Genomic DNA, 27,726 nt, shown 5'->3' on the forward strand with positions numbered 1-27,726 from the left:
TCTCAAAGCTATAAAAGGTTTAAATGATATTTGCAAAATAATTCTACATAATTTTAAACTGGTATTCAAATTAACATCATTCCGATCGTTAAAAAGAGCTGTTTCCAATGTACTTCATACAAATGTCTATTAATAATAAAGATGATTGTGTGTATGTGTATGTCTATTTCTCTGTGTATTGGGGTTCTTCAGCTACAAAATTTGATACGTGTATAACTTTGTGGGTTGGAACGTGTACTTTGGAGCAAATCTTTTGAAATTTTAATTAGAACTTTAATTGATTAGAAATTAAGCAAATTCTTGACGTCTTTCCTCAATAAATTTTGAAAATATTATAGCACAAAAATGAATTTCATACAATTAAATTTTTTAAAATTATCTTTTTATTGATACCAATTTAATAATCCTGCGAAGTTTTGCATTTTCTCTCTCTATTATATAAAATCTTTTATGTAAGATGTATTCAGTTTTATTTGTTTTGTGATTGGTAGATAAAGAATCATCTAACCAATGACATTTGAGGTTTATTTTGACAATATTATTTGAAATATTTAATGAATCATTCATTGCAATGAAATGGTGACAAAAAAGAAAAATTAAAATTCTTATTAACACCAAATTAACAGCAAATGAGTTTAAAACAATATTATTTATTAATTCTATTTTTAAATACATCGCTTGTGGCAGCATTAATGAATAACTTTTCGGTTTATTTACCGTTTTCGAGTAACAGAAATTTTTCATTTCTAGGCTAGAAATCATATGAATACCTAAGCAATACAGTTATTTACCTACATTGTTTTTTTAAGTAGTAGTAAGACGTCCAGCTATATCAGACGAAGGAAAAAATATACTGAAAAACCGAACTACTATCTGTCAATTCGAAAAGAAAAGCTAATCTTGAAGTATCATTCTTTCAGCGACAGAGAAGAAAAGGTGGTACCTGAATTCTTTTTTTAGTCACCATGTGGAAGCAGCAATTCTGTTGAGATTTTAATGTAAAAGTGTCACCTTGTTTTTGATGTTGAGGAAGGGAGCAGTCTAGTATAACACAAACAATAGATGTTTGTTGTATCTAACATTTATTGTCTGAGAGTGCTTTATAATCTCATTGTTATATTTCATTGTTGGACTGTTGATTAACTAGTTAATCAGAATATTACATGATTTTTCAGTCGAAATTTGAAAGCAAAATTTGTCTATCCAATGCTTGAAGATTGAAAAAGCTTATTGGGTGATTGATTTTAATTTAATTCCTGATTCAACTGCGACAAAGTCTTTTGCAATAGCTGAACAGCCATTTATAGCGGAAAGTTTCCAAAAGATTGGTCCTGAATAGGAACCCTATGCATAACCATTTTGCTTTGGTCAAGAGTTAGTATGTTGTGCTATTTGAAGAATGGCTTCTCTTTCCTTAAGGATATCTTTTAGAATTTCTGTAATTTTAGAATTGAAATTAAGATCAATGAGACAATTAAGGATGGAAAAGAATTGCAAGTTATTGAAAGCACCAAAGAGATAACCGCAATGTTCTTTTTTTGCTCCTTGGAATTATGAATTTTATTGGTTATTTGTCAGATTGCATGATTTTCATTCTCATGCCAAACTGATGATTCAGTCTCTGTAAGAAGAATTTTAAAGAGTTTTGGCAATGGTGGAAAGAGGAAAGATTACGCGATTGGAAGGGATGCGTCAAAATATGATTATGAACTCTGATAAATTATAGGACTATTTCCATGTTATGTTGATTTTAAATTAAAAAAAAATGACAACATCTGGAAATACTTTCCCAATTATATTAATTGCCCTTATGAAGGCTACAAAATATTTTCTCCTTGGTATTTTTTTATAGCTGTTTCTATTTTAAAATAACATTTTCATGTAAAATTTCAAAATTTCGTTACATTTCTGACAAAAGTTTCAAAATCAATAGGCTAATGCATTAATTTCTTTCTAATGAAAGTTTTAGATTTTGTTATGTTTATTATACCTTTAATTGTACATAAATATTTTAAGCATTTAATTCTTTTTTGAAAGACTTTTTTTGTAATGAAACTAAATGTCTAATGAATAATGAAATTAAGTATTTGTGTCATTTTCCAGACAAAACAACAAGTATAATTTTGTTATTTTTTTAAATTTTATTTTGAGGATACATTGTGTTTAATGCTGCGAAGGATTAAATGAATCAGCTAGGTGGATGTTATGCCTAATCATTATACTGAATATTTGGCGTTAAATTTGATTTATCTGCATTAATGGAAAATTCTTAGCTTCAGTTTACATTACAGGAAACATCGTTACCATCTTATTTCGGTTTTTAGTGAAGATTAAAATATATTGCTGTAGAAAAGCATTAAAAGAAAAGTGGTTGGTTTAAAAGAAGAAAGAATTACTTTTATGTGTTATTATTTAAGCTTAAAAAGTTGAAAAACTACAACAAAGAACAAAAAAACAACAGATCTGGGGGCACGGTAGTGCCCCCGCCAAGTCGAGCAAAAACAAGCGGCACGGCCGTACCATCCTTTTCTCGAAGCAGTTCAGGCCATTTTCGACCCCCTATAACTTCGTTGGGAATAAAACTAGAAGCCTGAATTTTCAGTAACCAAGCAGGCATGAAATAAACACGGTATATTTCACATTTCATTAAATTTGAACCAGTAGTTTCAGAATTATAATTAGTCAAAATTTGTGAATTTTATCACTGACTGACTGACTGACTGACTGACCGATCATCAAAATTCTAAGGCACTTCTAGCAGACATAGAAGCTTCAAATTTAGCATGCAATTAGTGTTTAGTGTATAAATCAAGGAAAAACTAAAATATGCGTGTAATAATGGACGATCGATGAATCGATGAATTTCTCGAAGTTTCGAGCATTATCCATTTTGTCGGCAAACTCGTCGCCAAATGGTAGCCAAGTTTATCACCAAGCTCTGGGATCACTGGCTCGGCATCCGACAGCATCCAATACAGATTACTGTAAAACGATCTTTCTTATGATGACACTATTCTCGCTGGGAGGCAAAATTACAGGTTTGTAACAATATCTAATTTCAAATAATTCAATTGGAAGCTGTGGAAGCTGCAAATGCAATGGTTGACTTTCAGAGAATCAATCTGGTAGAAGAGCAAACTGATCTGCAAAGTATGATCGCAAAACTTAATGCCGATCAAAAAAGAGTCTTCGATGTGATCACAAATAAAATGGACACAACTGATAATAACGCTGACGTTTTACGCTGTTTTGTGAGTGGAACTGGTGACACTGGAAAGTGCTATTTAATAAAAACTCTGAAACTTTGGGTTAAGACGTATTTAAACAAAAAAGTGGCAGTTAGTGCTCCAACAGGAATAGCTGCATTCAATGTGAATAGATTGACTATACATAGACTATTGCAGCTGCCTGTAGAACACAAGCAAACACCGAAGTACAAGCCACTTTCTGATGAAGTGCTCCAAGTTCTGAGATCAGATTTGAAAGAAGTAGTGTTATTTATCATAGACGAAGTGTCGATGAGAAAAACTGTAGCTGAAGCTCAAGAAGTAGTACCGGAAAAGAAAAAGAGGAAGACTACATATAAAAATAAGAAAAGGACAATCTACAAAAAGAAATGAGATGCCATCAAAAACATAACTTGTAAAAGAAAACCAAGTCTCGCAACTCAATTCTTCTATCGTAAAAAGTTGTGAGATCCATGTAATACCAAGTCGGTCAATTTATTCAGTCTCTACTTAAGGGTCCTTCTGTCTTAAGTTATTACGTAATTAGCTAACCTAACAACATCTTATAGTGACCATATCAATATTAAAAATCTTTTATGGTTTTAAGTTATTACGTAATTAGCTAACCTAACAACATCTTATAGTGACCATATCAATATTAAAAATCTTTTATGGTTTTAAGTTATTACGTAATTAGCTAACCTAACAACATCTTATAGTGACCATATCAATATTAAAAATCTTTTATGGTTTAAATAAATAGATTGACTTGGCAATCGCACTAAACAATCTAATTTAATATAATATGTTAATGTAATCTAACTTAATGTAAAGATGCATTGTGTTTTCATGCGATGGCCAAGTCAATCTATTTATTTAAACCATAAAAGATTTTTAATATTGATATGGTCACTATAAGATGTTGTTAGGTTAGCTAATTACGTAATAACTTAAGACAGAAGAATCCTTAAGTAGAGACTGAATAAATTGACCGACTTGGTATTACATGGATCTCACAACTTTTTAACGATAGAAGAATTGAGTTGCGAGACTTGGTTTTCTTTTACAAGTTATGTTTTTGATGGCATATTTTATTCGCAAAAAAATAATTCATTTGCCAATGGGACAATAACTTCGGCTTTTATACTTGTTAAGATAAATAAATTTATATAATTACGCTCATGTTACATTCCATAATGTTCATTTGTGTTTATGTTATAATATAAGAATTTCATCTAAATTTTTTTATGATATTGTTTTCGTTTTTAATAATTCAAACTTTTAAAATAACAATGAAAAAGCAAATTCGTTCCATTAAGAAGCTGCCTCTTTCTTAAAGTAACAGAAATTGCTCATAACAGGAAGGGTGTCATTTCATAGTGAATAAATAAGAACGTACTTTTCAATACTACTTCAAAAGTTTCATAATGGAGATGAAGACCTTAAAAAGACAGCTGAAGAGTCAAGCAAGGATATTATTGAATCTGAACAATCCAAGAAGATGCAGCAAAATTTAAGATCCATGACTCAATGGTAGTAGAACACAGGAAGCTAAAAAAGTTTGAAAACTGATAGCTCATATAAAATGAATGGGCAATTTTTTTTTCAGTTTATAAGGGGATAAAACATATTCATATTCATGTGGTCTTATATCGAAGTTTTTCCAAACAACCTACATTTCCTTATTATTTTTTTTAATGAAAAATAGTCACCAATCTAAGACTTTCTGTGAAATGGGTAAACAAAGGAGAATTAAAAAAAACAGTTTGAAATGCCAAAGTGGCACAAAAAAAGGATAAATAGGTGAATTCATTGTATTCATTTCTTGAAGTATTTCATTTTAATGCTGTATATTTCATTTAATTGCTTGCTTATTATAATTCTTCAAAGTTATTGCTCTACAATAAAGTTAATAAATGTCTGTATATGCTTACAATGCAGCAATGGGAAGAAACTCGCTTTATAAGTAATTATTACATGAATTATTATATGAAATAATGTATACAAATGATATGTAATAACATTATATAAGAAATGAAAACAAAACTATATTATAATTGAAGGTTTACTATTTCATTTATATAATAAAACACATGTACATAATATAGATTTCATGTTACAAACTTTTAGGCATCAAATTCATAAAACTTTCATAGTATATTGTAAAATTAAAATATACGTATAATAGATAATATTATGAGTAAATTTTGTACAATTTCTTTATAGTTCATTGAAAAATTAATTGGTTTTTTTAAAAAAAACTCATTGACATTCAATTGCTTGCCTAATATTTGCTGCAGCTCATTTACCAGGTAGTTAAGGGAATTCATATGTAGTAGATGCCGAGTATTCTAGAAAAAAGAAAACAATGATAACAACGAAATGTAGATTGCTAAAAAGCGATATAATTTTATATATTTAAAAAAAAGTTAGATATATTTAATAAAAGATAGATATATAGATATATTTTAATAAACGATTCCTTTTATTAAATGGTTTCTTTCTGTATATAATATATGAAGGGGATCTGAGAGAGCAAGTAAGGTACTCTAGTTCAGTTATATTGTCTCGTTTTTTAAAGCAACACTAGGGCTATTTTGGAACGGACCTCGTAATTTTGAACCTCCGTCAGATGACGAGAGCGATGCTTCAGCTAGCAACTCCTCTCCAAACTTTTGCACCACACCAGTTGGAGCACATTTGGCCTCAATGGATTTAACATGCATCTGGCACGTTTACACGAAGGTTCTTCGGTGAAATTTGGTCTCGAACTTGAAATCTTTCGATTCCGAGGCCGAGCCCTCACCACCTTTTTGTTATGTTTTGAAAATATTTTCAATGTATTCTATAATAACAATTTTTATTGTTTAATTTTTCAAGTTTTTTTCGAATATTCATTCTTTTAAATAAATTGGTAAAGAGACTGAAAAGAAATGGATGGTATCTCAAAGGATCTGTCTTCTCTTTACATATTTAAATCTATATAAATATTTCGTTGTAAATCATTAAGGTGAACTTATTTTGAAAGCAAGATATATTAACAGTTAAAAAGCTTATTATAATTTTGTACAAATAATTTGTCGAAATTTAATTTTATGACAAAATTATATAACACATCAAATACCATACTTCCTGTTAATAGATAAGTAAGTATTCTTTGGATATTTGAAAAATTCTCGTATTTTAGAGGATTTTTATATAATTTTATCTATTGTAGGTTTTAATTTTTTTATAATCGATTATTTCGCAAAAATATGACACAAATTTTTAAAATATTCTTAAAGCACTTTAAAAAAACTGAAAGTGATATAAAGTATTAATTCAAAGTAATATAAATTATTTGCTGTCAAAAAGTTAAAGGACAGAAACAATTTGATGAAAAAAATGAGATGTAATAGTTTTATGGTAGTAATTTACTAATTTAAATCACAAACAATAAGCAATAATGCAATGAAAAGATATATTATTAATTATAATGTAAGAAAGTGTACCAAAATGATTCATATGTATATAAATTTATAAAATGATTTTGGATAGATAAAAAAAATGATCACAAAGTTTTATTGTGGTTTCTTATATGGAGCCTTAGTAAGATGTGCACTCAGCTCTTTTTCTATTTCATGAGTAGCATTGGTTTTGCATACTTTTGACCAAATCCTCTCGAAAAATTCGACAGAAGTTCTGCCATTCTTGTTTAGTAATTTATTTTTTTAATAAATGATGGCGAACTGAACTTTAGTATAAGACTCTGAGCTGTGCCTCCTGCATACCCTATGGAATTAAGTTTGGATGAATACGCACTGAACGCATTTTTCCATTTGAATATTTTCATCCAACCTCATTATGACAGAGGGCATTATCATTCTTGAAAATGGAACGAATACCAATAAGACCAAATAAAAAGTTCATGCTGTTACAAATTTGTATTATTGCTTCCCTTTTCAATACGTCTCCTGAAAAATAAGATAGCCTTATTGATATGGCAATAATTGTTGAATGGAGGCCGAGTCAATGACTCCTTATCTTAGCAACAAAATTGAAGACAATTTGGCAAAGAATTTGATGACAAAAGTGAAGGATCTAGAATATTCGAAAATTTTGATGATAACTCCATTAAAAACTGCCCTCGTTCTAAAACATTCAATGACGTATTATGGAAGCTGTAAAAACTTGAAAGATACACAAAAGTGAATCAGTTGTCAAGTCGAGAGAAAGCTGTTGAATGTTTTGTGTTATTGCAATTGCTTAATAGCTATTTTCTGCTTGTGTAGTGCTGTTTACTGCAATATCTGCTTTTGTATATAAGACGGCTATGTTTTGCATCTGTGTATTCAGAACTAATAAAATGTAATCCTTTCTGAACTCGTTGGACTTTTCATTGTATACCCACTTTATTCATTCACGAACATTTATATGTTACTGAAATCTTCTGTCAAGGCAAGAGTTGAAAATTATCCTCTGATTACGAAATTATAGTTTTATCATAAACTTCTAGTTCTTATTTTTCTGAGGACTTGATTATTTGTAAGTTATATAAAAGCAACAAAAATGAAATTTGCAATGGCTAAAAAGCGAAGATATAATTAATGAATTCCTTACCAGGTGCATAGTAATCAAACACTTTTGCCATTCCAGGTTGAGGATTTTCCACTTCAACTACAGCTTCGGCATCAAATGAGAAAACTTGAGGATTGTTTGATATCTAAGAAAAATGAGTGCCAAGATTAGGAAAGTAAAATTTATTGAAAAAAGTACACAACTAATATTTTCTTTATAGAAATACTCGGAAATAATAATTCTAGAAAGTATCTAATCACATTTATTAGAGTTGAATTTATAAAATCTTTCAATAAATATTAAGACACTGCACACCAAGTGACTTAAAAAAAAAAGAAAGACAATTCAATAATTATGAAGGTGCCCTATTTTATGACAAGATTTCATTTCAATCAAACAAGGTTTAGAAATATCTAAATTTTTGATAATTATTTAAAAATTTAATGAATTTTTAATTAAAATTTTTCACGGTACACAAATTTTTCTTGTTTTCAAAAATTTATGCAGTCATTGTTTTTTTATAGTAATTATTATATCAATAATTAGTATAATTATCAATATAATCTTTTTTGTATGTATTTGTTATACATGAAGGTTGAAATTGATTTACATAACGTAACTAAACCTCAACAAATAGAAATTTTGTCTGTGTATGTAAAATAACGCTAAATATAATTTGATTATTTCAAAACCTTTTAAATATTTCGGGGAAAATATTGATTGATAGGTACATATCTGAATATGGATATTTGAACTTTAAACATTTCATAATAATCTTATGAAATATTAATATGAAGCTTCAGTAAATAAAAGTTTATAAATCTCGCAGATGAAAGGCGAAGTTCTTTCATGAAATGTTAACTTGCTTTTAATTCTTCCTTCTTCAGCGTTTTTAAAAAGATTCATTTTCTGTCTGGTTATGGCGAATTTGGGGACTACTTATAAGGATTCATCCGCATTCCAATAGCTTGTGTAGTTGTTTTGCAAGTGAAATATTGCATATGTGAAAATGAAAAACATTTCTGTAATAAAAATATTGCGTTATTTTTTTTTTATCTCATGACTCATTTTCCTTTACTATATTGTCTTATTTAGTTTAAATTCTGATATGTGGATGTCAGTACATGGCGCAATGATTGGTTCTTGCTTCCCGGATAGATGCATAAAGACTGGGATCGAGTTACCATTGACTGCATGTTGAGACGAACCTCTTAATGAAGAGTTTATGCGGCAGCTGGTGATGACAATTACCCAAAACTTAATTCCCATTTCCTTGCAGCTGTGGTGATGACTATCAAATTTATTCCGTATGATTTGACAAGTCAGAGATAACTTTTGTTTAATTTTAATATATTGCCTATTTCTTTTTTTTTAAATTAAGATTTTGGATGTTTATGATAATTGATTATATTGTTATTAAGACGTGTAATCCTCATTATTTACGGTAGTGACAAACTAGGGGCTGTTTGAAATCAATAAAAAAATGTGTGTGGATTTTGAACGACAAATCCACATGATATGTTGAATGTGGATGTTGAAAGATATATCCTAGACATTCTATATACAAATGGGTTGCAAATTAGCTATTTATTTACTATAAATATTGAAGAATATTTTTCGTAGATACAAAATAAAAATGACGATGAAATAAATATGATTCTACAAGAGGTCCTGTAATTTGAAACAAAATTTCAAGACACATTGTAAGAGTTTCTAAACACTTTGGATTGAAAGGGGTATTGTCAAAATGACGCATCATTTCTTAAAAAATGTGTCTCTGTTTCTACAGATTTGTGTAAAGAAAAACTGTATTTGATACAATGTACTAAGTCCTTCATTACAAATAAAAGAAACATAGAGATGTAGAATTCTGTTCTTTAATTTCCCATAAAGTCAAAATTAATATGTCATATTAATTTACATATTTAATTAATGTAAAATATTAATTAGACTTGGCAATATCAAAATGGCATTTCCAGGAACAATGATTATGGAGTACATACAAAAATATGGCCAACAGTAATCGAAACAAATCGAAAAAAAATAATTCAAAATAACTCTTATTGAATCTAAAATTAATTTCATGTAACGAAATATTTTTTTTTCAATAGTTCAACAAATAAGATAATTATTTTTTTTTCTTACTTCATATCAAATTGTTATATACTTGACTGAATGAGTCTTATGATACAGCTTTTATTCATTCTGTCAATTTAATTGATTTACTGTTTTATACTAAAATAAGTAACATTATAATAATAAAATAATCAATAATATTTATTAAAATTGTATAACTTGATAATTTAAATGCTGTTAATTAATACATTTTTTACGAAAGCTTAAAATAATGAAGGTAAATATAAGTGTGCGAAGTATTTACTCACTTCTGATAAATAAATGTTGACTTTGTTGTTTTCAACATCAGCCCTCAAAATATTGTTGTTCTTATCAGAGACGAGCTGAAAGAATTATTTTTATATTTATATTCAGAATAATAACACTTTTTACAGATTTTTAAGTATGAATGTTATTAGACGAAAAAGAATTATTCTTAAAAATGAAAAATGTATTCATAAAAGTGATTTTCATACAATGAATAGAGATTTACTTCTTTCTCTTAGCTGAATAAATTTTATAGAACAATTTTTAAAAATATGCTTTTATTAGCCTCTTAGAAGATTTTATATAATATTTTTCTTTTTAATCTTAAATTACAAATCAATATAAATAATGCAGAATTTTCAAATAAACTTTTTTCTTAAATTTATTATCAAACGTCTCATGGAAATAATTTTTTATTAACTTAATCTATTAGCTAATTAATATTAATACGTATTATAAACTAGTATTATTAGTATTACAGCTAGTAAGTATTAATAAGTGTTATAAGCTAGAACCCCTAAGTGTGTAAACTTTTCAGCAATCTAAACCATCAGAGAGTGGGTGAAAAATCCGTTATAGAAACTCATTTTTACAAACGTAAATTGAATCACATTAAATAACAGTGTATAAAAGGGCTATAATTAAGTAACCAAATAAATTTCAAAAAATTGCAAGATTAAAATGTTGAATAAAATTTTAAATTTTAGGCTTTTTAAATAATTAAAATTGACTATATTTATGTATGCGGATTTTTAGAATGTTTGTTCAAAATTTGTTTAATTTTAAGAATCGATAAAATGTAACATTACATTATAAAAATTGTATTATTGTTTTGGCCATTTCTATATTAAATTTTTTTTTTTGATGTCATGTTACTCATTTTTCCTAAATGGACAATGTGAATTAAAAAAAAGTTGTCAATACATGATTTTACATATTGGCAACTTCATTTCGAGCCGACCATTTATTAATTAAGTAAATAATTTCTTTCGTGTTAATCAGATAAAATATTTATTATTAAAGATTAATTTTATTTAGGCTTTTCCATCTCAGCAATTTTAATTAGAAAATTCATAAATAGTAATAATTTGTTTCCTGTGAGTGATTTTTTTTGGACAAAATAATTAAAAAAACGTCGACTTCTATACCTGGTCAAGGCTATCTTTGTCGGGTACTGTTCCAGTAACCATTTTAATTTGCACAACACTCATTCCAGATTTCCTTCCATCTGGCAGATATCTGAAAAATATGCACAAAAAATAGAAAAATAATGATTTTAAAGCATTCTATTATTGCCACAACAACATTTGTTAACAGACTGAAAATTTGTTTCGAAATGCAATTTTTCTTTTAACTTGTATCCATAAAATGTGTTAAAGTGCAGAAAATACATCTCATATTATAAAATTGGCAAAAAACTGTAACTTGTTCAGTGTAAAATTGCAATATTTGAAACACATTTTGGCTGCTATCAAGTTAGCAGAAAAGAAGTTGTCAAAGTTAGTGATATTGATATGGTTAAGCTTAAATACAATATGTTATTAAAAGAATTTCATATTTTTCTCATTTTCAAGTTATATACGAATAATAATATTTTAAATTTCAATTAAAAATTAAAAGATTTTTTTAACACAAAAGTTAATAAGAACCCGAAAAATAATTTTTTACTGTTAGAACTATAGTGGAAAATAACATTGATCTATATTATCGTAATATCGAAAAAGATGTGAAAATTCCTGATGTTGGATTATAATAAAGGGAAAAGAAATATTTTTCCTTTTCGTAGCATTAATAACTATTTTAACTATTTGTGAAACAACGCATATAAGTCTTTCTTTTAAAATAAGAAATATAAATTTTTTATTTTAAAAATAAGATGCAAACTCAACTCAGAGTGAACAATAAGACAGTCACTATATATAAATGTTTCAATATTACTTAAAAATTTTAGAAAATTACAAGCTTTGCAAAATAAAAAAAAATTAATACAAAAAATGAATGCTCCTTTGTATCTGAAAAATCTCAGATAACTATTTCAAAGTAAAGTGATTTCGGAATTTATCAAATAACCTCAATATAATTTTTTGAAAAAAGAAAAAAAAATCCCACATTTGCAATGGCCAGCATATGACTCATTAATACCCAACTCAAGGAAGAGAAAGTGCAGTATTACGCAAGTTTTTGAACATTTTTAGTTTGTTAATTGATGAAAAATCGTGAGCGTAGACGATGAAAATCGGTCAATTAAAATATTTCAAAGCCATTATTATTCAGCCTTTAAGATATTGCAGCCAGATAAATGAGTTTTATAAAACGTCCGAAATTTCGACTGAATCTTCCAAAATTCTTTATCCAACGTTATGAAAAAATTCGTTTTCATTAAAAAAATTGTTAAAAAGCAGCTAATGCAAAAAAGCTCTTTTAAAATTAAATCAAAATTATACATACAATAAGGTATATTTAATAAACTTTTTTTATTGTTCTGAAATGAATTTTTATGTATAATTTGATAAATGTTAAATTAATTAGACCCTGAGATATTGCTAAATGATTAATAAAAATGTGTTACAAATAAATCTTCAGTTCCAAATGATTCTCTCTTCACTGCTCATAATTTTAAAAACATGTTTGTTAAAAAGAAATTTCTTTTTACTATGCAAAACATTTTTTATTAGTTGAACTACTTCTGTTTCAAATTAGATTTCAAATTTAAGGGGATATAACAGAAAATTAGGGAAATAATAATACAATGAACAGAATGGTGCATGCCTTCTAAAACGATATGGATTATATTACATTCAAAATTTGTAGCTTAAAAATATTGTCCTGGGGAAACTATTTCGATTTAGCGTTCCAAAATATTTGATTGAAAATTTTGCAATCATTAATCTTAGCAAACCAACAGGTAGCCAAAAATGAATAACAATAAAAAGTAATTTTATAACATAAAATCTGAAATATTTGTCTGAAATATTATTCTCAATTTATACGAAGACTCAGAAACATTCTATCGAGATTTGCATTACTGTTGTTCAGTTTATTTACAGTTCAATTATGCTTATACAATGATAAATTCGGCTATAACTTTTTAAATATAACTTATTTCAACTGATTAACAATTTTTACTTTAAAATTGTTCTATTTCTATTTAAAAAATGAAATGACAGATAACAGAAATAAAATAACTATTAATTAGAAAACAAGCCGTTCAAAAGTCGTTTTTGATTACGTATTCATAAATATTAATGCTTCATGTAACAGTTTATGTAATAAATAAACAAAGAGACCCGCACCTTACTACAGTTGTTATCTTTCTTCCTTTGCACTCAGGACTCATGCAAACATTTTGACCTGTAACTTGAATACTGAACTGATTCTGTTCGGGAGGAGTCAAAGTATTGTATCGAAGTGACGTCTAAATGAGAAGATCGACAAATATTAGTCAATGATCAAGATTTACAAGGAAATTGAAACGTAATGAGAAGAAATAGTTGGTTTAGTTAAAGAAATTAAGTAATAATCAACAGTTTTTGATATTTTAAATTGTAATTAGTAGAACTCACTACTGGTCGCGATACGTTGAATGTAAAATATCAATTCTGCTATTTACTTCCCTTTGTGACAATAATAACATTTAAACATAATAGAAATGAAAACTAATGAAAATGTTCTAAAAAGTGAAAGTCAGTAAAGCTAAAATATTTTTTACTGACGATTGAAATTCCTCTTTATTTTAATTTTTATATATTTAACTTTAAATTAGTCTATTATAGTTAATTTATGTTAAAGAGTTCTAACACGTTAGGATTGAGTTTTTTCATACCTTTTCTAGAAAGTTAATTTTTTACACGTTACTCGTATCTATATTTTGAGTTTGTTTTAAAACTAAACATTCATGTTATTCTTCAAGTTAGATATTATGAATATAATGAAATATTACTCAATAATCTACTTTATAATGAAAGTTAGACTTTCATTATAAGGTAGATTTTGATAAAAATAATTCCCTTCTTTTTTTTTAATTGTAATCCATCAAGAATGTGTAAACTTTGAAAGTTTTGATATTCTAATCAAAAATGAAAATGTATTAGGTCGTATGCAAAGTTTCCCTCGTTTCAGCAGCCTAAAAGATCATTAATAAATTTGGAATAAAATCTTACTTCGAAATGAAATATGCGAGGGTATACGCTTTGTTAAACCACTTATTTAAACAGAAATAATAGCTCTGTTTTTAATTTCATATCATCAATAAAAACTATGATAATTTTTTCGAAGCAATTTTGACTGACCATAAATGCTAAGATCTCACTTTAAAAATAATTTTACAATTATTTTTATTGTAAATAAAAAATATCCTTAAAAAAATATGTGTTTCTGTTTGAAATAGTCGCTAAATTGCCTGCGGTATATACTAAGCATCCTTATTCCCCATTCAACAGCTTCGTACAGTTTATATAACTATCATGTTCGCACATTTTTTGGCAACTGATGCATTGTTGCCAAGGGGACATTTCCTCTCTCCCTCTTCTTCCCTCACCATCTCTCTCATATATATATAAATATATACAGAAAACATATAGACATATTGCTATGATAATAGTGTTATCGGATTAGTACGAAGTAACAACTCGACTTATTTTTTTTCTCTTCTAAAAATTGATTATATTACCTGAAGGAGACCGCAACCTGTTCCTATGGCATCTATGTTGAGGACATTAGGTATTTGGGTAACTTCATTTCGTTGAACAACTAGTTGGTTATATTCAGAAATTTCCAAGTTTTCCTGCAAGCCTCCTGTTAATGTCACTGAAATTTCAACTGGATCGTTGTAAACAAACTTTGCAAATTTACTTAAAGCATTCAATCCAACACATGTATCCTGTTGAAATAAAAATAACATTTTCTTATAAATGTTTAATTGTACATTTTCATAGTAAAACTGAATAAGAATATTAGAAATTATTTGAGAAGAGCTGCTAATTAAAAAAATAACTTTTTCCGTCTAGATTTCTATGATGAATTTTCACACATAAGGAGACTATATCAACATTACTTCTTTAGATGCATCCGATGTCAAAATATACTATGGAGATTTATTTGTTATAACTTAGGTGACTCAATGACTTGTGACTCGTTACTCAAGTAAAGAGAAGCAGGAAAAATCAGGGAAAGATAAGAGTGGTTAGAGATACCTTTGAATTCGCTCATGGGGACGCCACGAACACAAAATTACAATGCATTTATACCAGTTTTCAATGGCAAATATTAGATGAAGCGGGAGGATCAAAAGGATTAGTGATATCTATGTCAGTTACTCATAATCACTACTACATGACAGTAAAATTTTATTTCTCGAGCCAATATGTTTTTGTGGTGGAACCAATCCACCACAAAAACATTTGTAAATGCTATATGAGTAAGAATGACAAAATGTTCTTCACGTTATGATTGTTTCACTTGACTATCAAATCGTTGAATCATTATATTATTAAAAAGTTGAATATGTCAGAAAAATTAGTTGTTCAGATACTTGTTGAAGTTTATGCATTTCACTCTGGTTGTCCAAAAGTAAAAATTCGCAGACAATTATTACATGTAACAATTCTTTTTCTCTAGGTTACAGAAGTCATTGGTATATTATTTGTAATAAATATACGAATCAATCGTATTGCTTACTTTTACCTTGAATTAATTTATTACACATAGATATACTTCAATAATTTTATTCACATAGTATTTTTTTTTTAGATTGGAGAATGCCCAATTTCGTAGCAAATGCACTGAGATATCATGTTTTGTTTTCGGTTTCTCATCTTAATTGATTTAAAAAAGTGACTTAAATATCCTATTTTGGCGTCAAGGTGTTCTGCTAGACTTTCGTCTGTAGTAACTATATTATGTTTGATTCCTGTTACTGAATATAATAAATGTACTTCTTCTCTAATATCTATTGGATTTCTTTGGCTACAAACTATTCATCGGAATTTTTTATTTCGAAGAATTTCAAATAAATCTTTATTTTCATATATTAGTTTTAATATGTTATTTGAATAATATATTCTTGAATTTCATAGACATTCAACTTGTACCCTTTTAGAAGAATTATGCTGCTCTTTTCATTATGCTATATACCTCCCAAATTTTCTGTCAGAACACATAAATTGGAACTTCAATCTGGAGCAGAATATGTTAAAATGTCAACTAAACCAATAACATACTTGCTGAATAAGAAACATTTTGCTGTACCTGTGTACTTTGGAAACCGCCCGAAGGATTGAGATTCGATGTCAAATAGCGAACTAGAGGAAGAACTTCGGATTTACTATTTCCAATTTTGAGGTTCGTCAGCACAGCATACGCAGTTGTTTCGATATCCAGGGATTTTGAGCCACCAGGATTTTGGTAATATTCCATACCATCTGAAATTAGATCGAAGCATTTAATGAGAAATTTAAAAAAAAATTGAACATATCATTGTTTAAAGAATTTTCCAAAGTAAAAATTAAATGCACCATATTAACAATAGTCTCAAATTAAAATGAATAAGTTTGGTATTGAATGAAGTCATGTTTTAATAATTCATATGCATTCGATTCATTCCCAAAGGGAGGTTTAAGCAATTATTATTTTTGTAACGAAATCAAAGAATATTTCAAGAAAAAAAAAGGGTCTAATTCTAAATGTATTCTATAAATAAAGAAAAAAATGGCGTCACTTTTAACATTTTGCATAGAAATAAATGAGTGCTATATTAGAAAATGGCTTTAATTGTTTATCCAGATGCATATGATTAAAAATAACATTACCTACTACATTTTTATATAGTTGTAGATGCGTTTTAGAGGTATATTCACATTATTTTGTCATTATATACCTAACAAATTGGAATTTCGCTCATTCATTGTAAACAAAAGTGTGCTATTTACCACACTTTATCACTTCTTCACTTTTTGTTATTTTTATTCGTAAGGTTCATTTCGTATAGAGAGAAGAAAGAATGTGTTTTTCTTGGACATTTCTTCCATCGATGATTTACGGTGATTGGTGATTGATACAGTGATTACGGCATTTCCCCCGTTAACTTTATTATATGATAAGACCTTTCTATTTCTGTGTAAGAATATAAAATTTAAGACAAGTGGGATAATTCTGTTAACATACGCTTATACGAATTGCATACAAATTCTTTAGTCTTATAAACAAACTTGCACTTTATTTACTGAATTTCCTTAGATTTTCTATTTAACTTTTCAAGCAATAACCATCTATGAGGACCAAGGTGTTCTTCTGGAATATCAGTTCTTTTAGTTTTTAAACTGTGAATATGCTATGTATTTAATTGAAATTGCACTCCTGTTATTTGATAGAAATTTTATGGGAATTGAAATTGATGTGAAAATTAATTATCTTTATTCTAACCTGCTTCTAAATAAAGCATTTTAAAGTGTAAACTAAATATATGTGCGAGACCAGATTTAAGAACAAAAATAAATAAATAAATAAAACAGTAAGCAGGTAACTAATTGCTGGTGAACAAATTCATTCTTTGTAAAATTAAATTAACCAAGATGTAAATAAAATGCCAATTACAAGCACCTTTGGCTTCCTGATTGAACCTTCTACTAAACACAAGATCTAAATTCAGCTCTGGATAATTTGATAGGATCGATCAGAAATGCTGACTATCTTTCATTTAAATGAATATTCTTATAATTGTCCTAATTTTAGAAGTTCTTTGAAAAAGGAATTGATATTTCGATTTTTTTAAACCTCATTCACTTCCTTATTAATTAGAAGTCTTGAGATTGCTCTCATCCGTATCTGCATATACTTACTCATTGCATTTCATTCGTTGTTCCAAAAATTTGAATTCGATGCAAAAGGCTAAAAAAGATAAAATTCAACTCCGTGTTCGTTTAGTTGATACTTGCATTTAAAGTTTTTCTACTGCGTGTATGATGAGATCTTTTATAATTTTGTTATCATAAAAAGGTTGGGTTTGTGGACGCAATATGAATCAGTTAACAAAATAGGAGAGTAAATCAAAGCTGCAATTAATGTTTACGAATAAAATTGATGTCATAGTCCTGGTTGTAATTATTATAAAGAAAACAATGTGTGAATTTTAGGTACTTGTGAATGAAAAAGAGGCCGAAATTCTGTAGCTGGAGTGCAAAGCCAAGGAGAAATGTTCGCTTAAAGTAATATTACCTAGTTGGAGCAAATATGGAACAATATAATCAATTTTTTTTAAAAAAAAATGACAAATAAGATAAAATTTTATTTATTGAACTAGATCTGAAAAATAGAACTTATTTTTATACGATGCGGGTATGTTAAATATTAAAAAAGTGTGGCGGAATTAAACTATTTAATGTAAACATTAAAAGGAATTCAAACCAATCTAAAAAGCAGTGTTTAAAAAATAACTACGTCTTCATAACGTTCAGTCAAAAATAACGTTTTTAAAATCATAAATTAAACTCTAATAAAAGAACGAGATTGAATGATTTGATAAAAATAAATGGCATTAATGGTAACGATAGTGAAATTATTGTTAGAAATTGTGAATAATTTATTTTTGAAAAAAAAAATGGAAAGAATAATCGAAAAGATAATTTTTAAAATGTGGCAAAAATAATTTTTATGAGACAATATTTCGAAATTTTGCCTGTTAACTGGGTAATTAACTCATATTCTATTTGTTTCATATAGAAATATTTTGTCATACCCTGCTAACAGGTTAAATTTATTTAGTTTTGAATAAACACGTTTTAAATAAAACTGGGACTAAGAAAAATCGATAAGATATTTCATTCGCTTTGAAAAACATGAATGACAAATTTCATTAAAACACTTAATGTATATAAATATTGCTTGCTTATTTTAAATTCAGAGAGTTGTAGCACTGGTACCGCATCGTATATATTATAAAATTTATCGAAATTCTTCAAAAAGAAAAATATGTCAATATGTTCAGCTTAAAATTTCTTCCGCATAAAAAGAAAAAAAAACTTATAATTTATACTCATAATCATTTATTTGCAAATTTAAGCTCTGAAGCACTGCATTTTATAAATTAAAAGAAGAGAGAGACATTTAGTAGCTCTGGATCGAATGAAAAATATACATCTCTATAGATATTAGCGATTTTAATTTTGTCTCCTGTTTTAATTATTCTTAAAAAACGACTAAAAATTTTAATGACGAAAAATCATTTATCAATCTATTAATTTCTTTGGTGGTGAGACATACGGAACAGATCTATGTGTATTTGTTGATTAATCTTTAGTAATTCAAATATTCATTTAGACAAAAAAAAATTAAAAAATCTTGTGAAAATTAAGAAAAATCCTTCATAGACTTCTAATATCAAATTAAAGAATTTTACTGAAATACAAGCTTATTGTTTTATACTTTCATCAGATGGCTTATTAACTTATTTACAGTCATAATAACTAAGGTACATTATTTCTTTGCTTTCTTATTAAAAAAATACTAAACGAAACAAACGGAATAAATATGAAACAGAAACAAACACATGATATACAACAACATGTTTCCAAGTGTAATTTTTCTTACCAGTTATATTTGCTTGAGGCTTGATGTTATCAATAATCATCTGTGTGGGGCCCTTGTTGCCGCTAAGTGCCCCGACGTACGCGTAGAGGAATGTTTCATATGGATTTGTAGCGGGGTGTTTATTCATACAACCCAAACCATTTCCAATTACAGTTAAATTGTTGTATTTTGAAAGGAAAAGAGAAGCGAGAACATAAGCTGTAATGGTTCCTTCGTTCTTATCGTCTTGCAATCCTCCCTGAAATGAAATAATATAAAAATATCTATTCGCATTTAAAAAAAAAATTAATATAGGACACATTGTCTTATTTTTATACAGAGTTACAGTAAAGTTTATCTGAAGAACGTGATGTTTTGACGGACAAAAGATTAAGGTACTACCTTTTGGTTGTGCTCTTAACCAATGTTATTCAAAAGGCAGACCAATATCTGCAGTAACGACGAATTACTGACTGCAGTTAGTTTTATGGTCTGGGGAATAGCCTGATTCTCCAACTAGGGAAAGCAAATGGAAGATTCGAAATTCTTACGGGAATGCAACCTACTTTCACCCTGGAGTCAAGTTTACTTCAAGAGCTTTTAGCGATATGAGATGCGCGAGGATAGAACTTGGGACCTCGTGGTTCGCAGTCCAGTAACATAACCAGGAAACAAAAGCATATGCTCGTGTAGCGTAGTTGTTAACTGGCGTATATGCTATTCACCACATACTCTCCCTCCAGTGAGTTGAGGTGAGACGAACGACATGGCTATTCAGTAGAGATGTATTTTTAGCTGTTGTCTAATGGGCCTTGTACCCAGTTGAATAGCGCCAAGCGTTATGGCGAGCGAGTATGGGTGAGTGCTTGCTGATGCTGCTGCGCCAAGTGAGTCTGGCGACTTTGGTTGCTGCGTCAAGTGAGTCTGGTGAATTTGGTTGCGGGTAGATGGCGCCACAACAGCTGTTAAAAATGTTGAAGGTTCATCGTCCGAGGTCACCAATTTAGCGATGTGAGATGCGCGAGGATAGAACTCGGGATCTTGTGATTCGCATTCCAGCAATATAACCAGGATACAAAAGCATATGCCAGTGTAGCGTAGTTGTTAACTGGCTTATATGCTATTCACCACAAGCTAATGTGACGCTGCATCGAATTAGATGTCCGTTGCTAAATAACAAGTTAGATCAATGAAAACATTCGGCAGATTGCGTACATTTAGATAAACGCTAGTAAAATGAAAGTCAGCGAAAATGTCGGGGACTATATAACATTTGAACTGATACGGCCTAACCATTAGGTGATTAGTCCTCCCGGTAGTGAGCTCATATATCAGTTACTTGGCACTAACAAGGTTGATTATTTGATAGTAACTAACTCGTTACTATCAAATAATCAACCCTTTTACTTAAAATGAGCATTATAAGGTAAACAAATATCACCATATATCTGAATATGTAAATATGACATTTCCCTTTAGAAAAAAAGGCTTCAAGAAATCATGCTGACATATATTATATACATTTTTATTAATGAGAATCATATAAAAACAATCTAAGTATAAAAATATATTATTTTAATTATCGTAATTAAATTATTCTGTATATAAAGTATATAAAAAAAAGCTCTATCATTTCTTACTTGAATTCCCGAGTCGATAATTTGTCCAACGTCGGGGAAGCATCCGTCTTCTTGTTGTCTGGATGTTATCCAATTCTGTGCATCAGTTATTACACTGTCATCGATGAAAATGTATTTCTTTGCTTGGTAGAAAGAGCGCAGGACGAATGCTGTCAAGAACATGCTGCCTTCTTTGTCATTGTTACCGAAGGCACTGAATGATCCATCGTAGTGACGGTATGTTAATTCACGTTGATAACCTAATAATGTATTCATTTTATATTTCGAACTCACAGAAATACCAGGCATTCGTTTTTAAAGTAAAATGAGTAATTGGCAATATACACAAATGCAAAGCTTTCGAATTTAAAAGGTCCATTAGATATATAAAATGAAAAACCTATATCTTGCATTTATGGTGATTGTTTGGAAATACGGTTTTTATTTATTCTCCGTTTAAAGCATGTATTTCCACTTTTCTCCCACACACTGTTACTTTCATTCAGCATTTGTAGTGAATGTGTTTGACAAAATTATATAGGCAGAGTTTTCATTAACCGAAACCTGCTTGATGGTGTAACTGCTAAGAGATTTTCAATTTATTTGATAAAACAGATTTCCTTATTTTAGTGAAAAATAAAATTGTAGAAAATAGAAAAGTGTTGTGCAGCGCAATAATTTATATAAAGGTATTTTATTGGATAATATTATTTTTATTTGTTTCTGATGCTTACACCAAGAAGATTTCATGAATTGAAATTACATTTGTTAACTTTTAACCTTTCTATAAATCTTTGATATAACATTTCAATTTTTGCGATCTTTTTTCAAATTTCTTGTACTACAGTATAGATAATACTGTAGTATAGGAAGTATTTTAATAAAGGTTTTATGACAAGTAGAAAACAATAAATCTTTTTTAAATAAAAAAAAGACATGAAAATAAATTCATTCCAAGCAAATATAGATGTATCATCGAGTATTTAAATTGCATCAAAATTATTTCAATAGTTATTTTTTATTATTCATATCAAATAATTTAAACAATGTATAAAGGCCGTTGGTAAAAATATTTGTTAATTTTTTTTTAAATTGAAAAGTGAAAACTTTACTCAATTTCAAAACATAATCGTACTTCATAAAATTTAACTTTGTTTTGTATAATCAAAAAGATATTTTAAAATCAAAAAATGTAATAAATTTAGAAAATGAAGGAATTCTCTTTTTGAAATATTTCTTATATCCTTGAAATTCAGAGTATCAATTTTCTTCAAAACTATTTTTTTTCTATAAATTTTCAGAAAGTGAGTGTAAATTAAATAAATTTAAAATTAAAAAAATATGAAAAATATACTAAAATTTATTTTTTAAAACATTTTTTATAAAAACAATTATCTCTTAACCATTCCCCCTATTTCAACTATACATATATCTTAGAAAAAGGTAAAATGTTAGTCTGTAAAATGAAGTTAATAAAATGTTGCTCAGTATTTTCACATTAAAGTCTTTCTTAAAAATAACATTTTTAATGAAATAGCATCTTTATGACGAGTTTGCAGCTTATATTAAACTTCATTTAATAATATAATTAAAATTGATTTAAATAAGGAAATCAGCTTACCTGTGTTTAGATTTTTGATAGCAGTACTTTTAATGCTATCCGTCAGTTCACCAATATCAGTAAGATAATTCAATACGAGATAGTTTGGAGTGAATTTAACCATATTTTGTTCACCGCATCCAGTTGGAAGCGCGACAAGGTTATTCAGATTTTGCATTGCAGGACCCATTACATTTCCTGAAAATTAAATGAGCAAAAGTTAGCAGAAATGAAAAAAATGAATTTAAGTTTTGCAATATGCAATTCAGTAATGAATTTCCCAGCAACCCATCCAAGGGAAAGGATTTTAAAGTTTGTTTCACTTGTATGGCAACATGTAAACAAGCGTTGTCTTGTTGGAAAATAAACTTGTGTCTTTTGTCATATACTGAGCATTTTTCCTTCAATACCTCGTTCAAATTGACCCATTGCTGCTTACATTCTTCATCATTGACAGGTTACAATAGTTTAAATAAACTTTTGCTTTTTGCCATGTACATTGAAATCATTATTTTTTTCAATAACCGGAACCATTCTTTGCAAAATATTGGGCATGGTCACGACGATAACAGTTCAATAGCCATCGATGTGTTTCTGCTTCAGTTTTTTTTTCTTTTTTTTTTTGCAGTAAAATAATATAACATTACATCCTGCAAATGCTGTTTATTTGGCACAAGACATACTTTCTAATTCTTTGAAATATTAACTGTAATTTTTGAAGATTGTTTGTCAAAGTGTTCTAAAACAGCTTTCCCGAGTTTTCTGCAAGCAATTAGTACTACTAATGCCATATGTTAAATAGGACATATTCATACATCCAATGCATTTGAATATAAACTTCTTGTCGCAGTGATTTAATTAATAAGCATAAAAAATTCAAGATTGGTAAAAGAATTTTTCAGAGATTTCTATATTAAAGAAATGAACTGATCGATCTGAATATTTCTTTGAACTATTTGCAATAATTATTTTCTCTTGTTCAAATGTATAAACAAAACCTACCTGTTATGTCCACAATTGCCCTTGCTGAATCAGGGACAGCATAACCTGGTGTGCTCAGAGGGAAAGATTGTGAGAACTCTTGATTTTCTTCATCTGAAATGTCAAATAGAGTTATAAAGAATATCAAATTCGAAAAACGCATAGAGAAGAAGGATAGTAGAAGCTGGAAGAAATTTTGAACACTGCAATGAATTTTATTTAAAAAGTCTGTATCATGCACTAATCTATTATGAAATGAGAATATTCTGGGTGGTTAATACTATTGACTCTTCATCTATACTGCTAATAAAATCATGCGTGTGTCTGTTGGTGTTTTATATCTATAGTTATCATATTTAATATAAATATATTTTAACAAATGGAAGTATTAACCACTTGTTGCTATGCTGCAAAATTATGTTTGTGCGATTATATTCGCAAAATTTATCACCCGGAAAGAACAAAAATTTTACTTATTTTTAATAAATTATTATTTTGAAAAAATATACTAAAGGACGCGGTTCTATCCTCTATTTTATATATGTATTTAAAGTTTCCAAGAGATTCTCAACTTTTACAACTATAGATCAAGTAGTCATCCTTGTAGACACACAAGCATTGCATATTAGTAAATAAATGGTAGCAAATTTCATTAATATGTAAATAAAGTATTACCTTGAGGACAGAAAAGTACGCTTGTTACTTCTTCAGCAGGAAATCCTTCAGCCTATAAAATTATTATATGCAATTTAATCCAATTACAATCACATAGTTTTATTAATGTAATTAAGGACTACAGAAATGGTATATTTTTTCTGCACTAAAATACAAAAATATTGTTACGAATTGTTATTATATTTTTATGAATCTATAATATTGCTTTCCTCCTCAAGCAAGATATTTTTACAGATATTTTAATAAATGCCCTACTCTTGGCGAAAAACTTGGCGATTATTTGGCGACAAAAATGAAGTTTCCGTAAAATAGAGGCATTACGGTGTTATTTGTATTATGATTCGTTAAATGAGGATTTTTCTATATTTTTTCGACACCTTGTTGGCAAACCTCTATTTAAACCACGTGGCTAAGAGAGAGGAGTCAGGGGAGTAAATATTATATTTGGAGCGTTATAGTGGATCAAGCTGTCTTGCTGCAATTTGAGTGATGTTATGTTCCATTGCTTTTAAGTTAATGATTAATTGCTCCGCCGCATATTGTTGAGTTGCAGAACTATGTTGTTAACATTTCAGCCTTGATATATTACCGGTATTTTGCATTTTCATCTAGGAAAAAGCAATGATCTTTACCATAGATTCACTTTATGGATTTTTCGTGAATATATAATTGGTAATTTAAATCGACTATTTTACCTCGATTTCAACAGATTGAGTAATGGCATCTCTAGCATAAGAACTGTATACAGGAGAGCCGCCGCAAACTTGGCTGGAAGAGGCAGTTTGCGCTCGCACAGTTATGTTCTGTGCTCCAAGTTTCATTCCTTGTAGTTTGATTTGCTGGCTGTTACTTGTTCTTGGTTGAATGCAAACCTCAGTATCAGATAAATCACTTACGACTGTAAAGCCATCAGATGGATCCACAGAAATTGCTATCTGTAACGGCATAGACAAGTTTTTAATTTTTTGGGAAAAATAAAATAAATCAATTTTAAATTGTCTGCAAAGATAATATATTTATAAATCTATAAGAAATTAGTACAATCACCTGTTGTTTCAACAAAATGGAAAGCAGAGTGGCTATATTTTACCAGGTAGCACAATATAAGAACAAATTTACCATTAATCTGATTTTACATACACTTTGCCTCTTAGTAACTTTGAAGAAATGAAGTTTAATCCCTATGTTAGTGGTGCTTATTAAATGGATATACTTATAAGATAGAAATACTTAGATAGATTCATGTACTTTCAATGGTATATTGAATTAATAGCCAGCTAACTAGAATGACATTGATTTGATTTTTGAAATAAAACATTTTTGGAAACTCTCTCTAGACAATAATCAAACCTACATTGCTTATGAAAATTGTTCAAAAAATCAATTAATAGTAACTTTTTTCTATTTATAAAAGACACATTAAATCATTGATCTATAATATTAATTGACATTATTTGAAATCATTAGGACTAGATGAACAAATTATTATACAAATATTAGTCGATTATCTGGTATTGTTTTAGCTCAGCAATAATTGTAATTGTAATTGTAGATCTGCGGTCTTAAATATCATAAAATTAGAAATCGATTCGTGCAGTTTATAACAAAGATAATGAAAAAACTTCTAGGAAAGTTGATTTTTTTAGACTGTTTTCATAAAGGATTTGAGAAATTGGATACATTTTGTAATTTGATAATGACCATATTTATTTAAAATTCTTAAAGTAAGGTCAAAATGGTGATGAGAAAAGTAGCAAATCTTACTGGTATGCCTTTTGAAATTAATCAAGGGAAATATATAAAGCAAAGAAATTAAGAAAATTTTTAAAAAAAGCAGTTTATTGAAAAATTGTAATTTTTTTCTAAAGCCGGGTTTAATTAACCCGAGGCATCGCTTAAACGCACATTTATGAACAATTGCTGATATATGTTGATAACTAGTAAGTACCTTACGACAGTACCTGAAGTGAGTTTTTATTAAAGATTTTTTCTTGCTTATAGTCTCAAGTCATTTATTTAGAAATATATTTACCTATGTTCTATCTGCCTAAATATTTAAGAAAAGTTTCCACTTACTGGTAAAGCAGCATCGACATAACTGAAGAGTGAGACAACAACAGTGAACACCTCTCCTCTAGTGACAGTTACTGGCAGGGTATAAGATATAAAGAAAGCCTGGAAACCATAAATTGAAGTCATATCAGATATACCAAGACCATCTTGTGCGCTTACACATGCAGCATTTCCAATCCATTCGGTTATAGTGTGCGGAAGGGTTACTTTTTTTTGAAACATACCATCAGGACTGAAAAAACACACACCAATTATATTCAACAAAAATAAATTTTAGCCCAAACCATTTCAGAAATGATTTGAATATTGCAGTATTCACTCAAATATTATATAAAAACCTTATTGTTTATTCTAAAGTATCCGTGGGTATTTTTTTATTTTTTGTTATTGAATCTGGGTATATATTTTAATTTGTTGAAATAAGTTTTTATCTTTTTAATTCTGCATTAAATATAATTTTAGATGTAGTTAAGAATTACAAATGAATATGTATTTAAAAATTTCAGATTTATGAGTATTTGTATTTCCCATGCTTATTTGTCAGCTGTTCAATTTTTAAAACGTAACTGTTGATATAATTTTCCAAAAATTTTTTATAGATTGATTTTCTTGCCTTTTGGCATGCGCAACAATTCCATTTTTATTTTCGCATATATGAAACAAAAAGAAAATATGTAATTTTAAAAACATTCGAATCTCTACAAGAAATATTGACGACTTTCCTCGCTTCTGACCTTCCTTTAAAAAAAAACACATTTTTAGCATTATGTCTGTCTGTCTGTTAACATGATAATTAAAAAATGTTCTGATCTAAACGGATGAGAATTGGTGTATAGATTTCAAATAAAATGTGTAGATCTCTAACAACTTTTAAACGAAATCTGCTCAGAAGAAGTTGTCTCTCTGGTTTCTTATAAAATGTAATCGATAATTACCAAACGCCAAGGGCTAAATGAATGAAATTTAGTATACAGATTTAGCATCTAAAACGTAAATTCATATTAAATTTCGAGGAAAAGGCATTAAAGAATTTACCATCTGTTCTTTCGCT

At 28.5% G+C, this 27,726-nt stretch overlaps 1 protein-coding gene across 1 annotated transcript in view; it reads right to left on the minus strand.

Moving 5' to 3' along the window:
* Positions 1 to 5,274: 5,274 nt before the first annotated feature.
* The window catches only part of LOC129961860 (alpha-2-macroglobulin-like), a 50,752-nt gene continuing 28,300 nt past the window's right edge, over positions 5,275 to 27,726 (minus strand). The window contains exons 21-34 of the mRNA XM_056075458.1: positions 26,679 to 26,907; positions 25,298 to 25,537; positions 24,603 to 24,654; positions 23,949 to 24,041; positions 22,968 to 23,144; positions 21,368 to 21,606; positions 19,749 to 19,986; positions 16,413 to 16,585; positions 14,836 to 15,045; positions 13,460 to 13,581; positions 11,315 to 11,405; positions 10,169 to 10,243; positions 7,827 to 7,929; positions 5,275 to 5,578 (exon numbers count right to left, since the gene is read on the minus strand). Coding sequence (XP_055931433.1) covers positions 5,544 to 5,578; positions 7,827 to 7,929; positions 10,169 to 10,243; positions 11,315 to 11,405; positions 13,460 to 13,581; positions 14,836 to 15,045; positions 16,413 to 16,585; positions 19,749 to 19,986; positions 21,368 to 21,606; positions 22,968 to 23,144; positions 23,949 to 24,041; positions 24,603 to 24,654; positions 25,298 to 25,537; positions 26,679 to 26,907 — 2,077 coding nt within the window. The 3' untranslated portion in view covers positions 5,275 to 5,543. The remainder of the gene's footprint in view (positions 5,579 to 7,826; positions 7,930 to 10,168; positions 10,244 to 11,314; positions 11,406 to 13,459; positions 13,582 to 14,835; positions 15,046 to 16,412; positions 16,586 to 19,748; positions 19,987 to 21,367; positions 21,607 to 22,967; positions 23,145 to 23,948; positions 24,042 to 24,602; positions 24,655 to 25,297; positions 25,538 to 26,678; positions 26,908 to 27,726) is intronic.

Source organism: Argiope bruennichi, chromosome 2 (genome assembly GCF_947563725.1).
Source record: "Argiope bruennichi chromosome 2, qqArgBrue1.1, whole genome shotgun sequence".
Classification (NCBI taxonomy): Eukaryota; Metazoa; Arthropoda; class Arachnida; order Araneae; family Araneidae; genus Argiope; species Argiope bruennichi.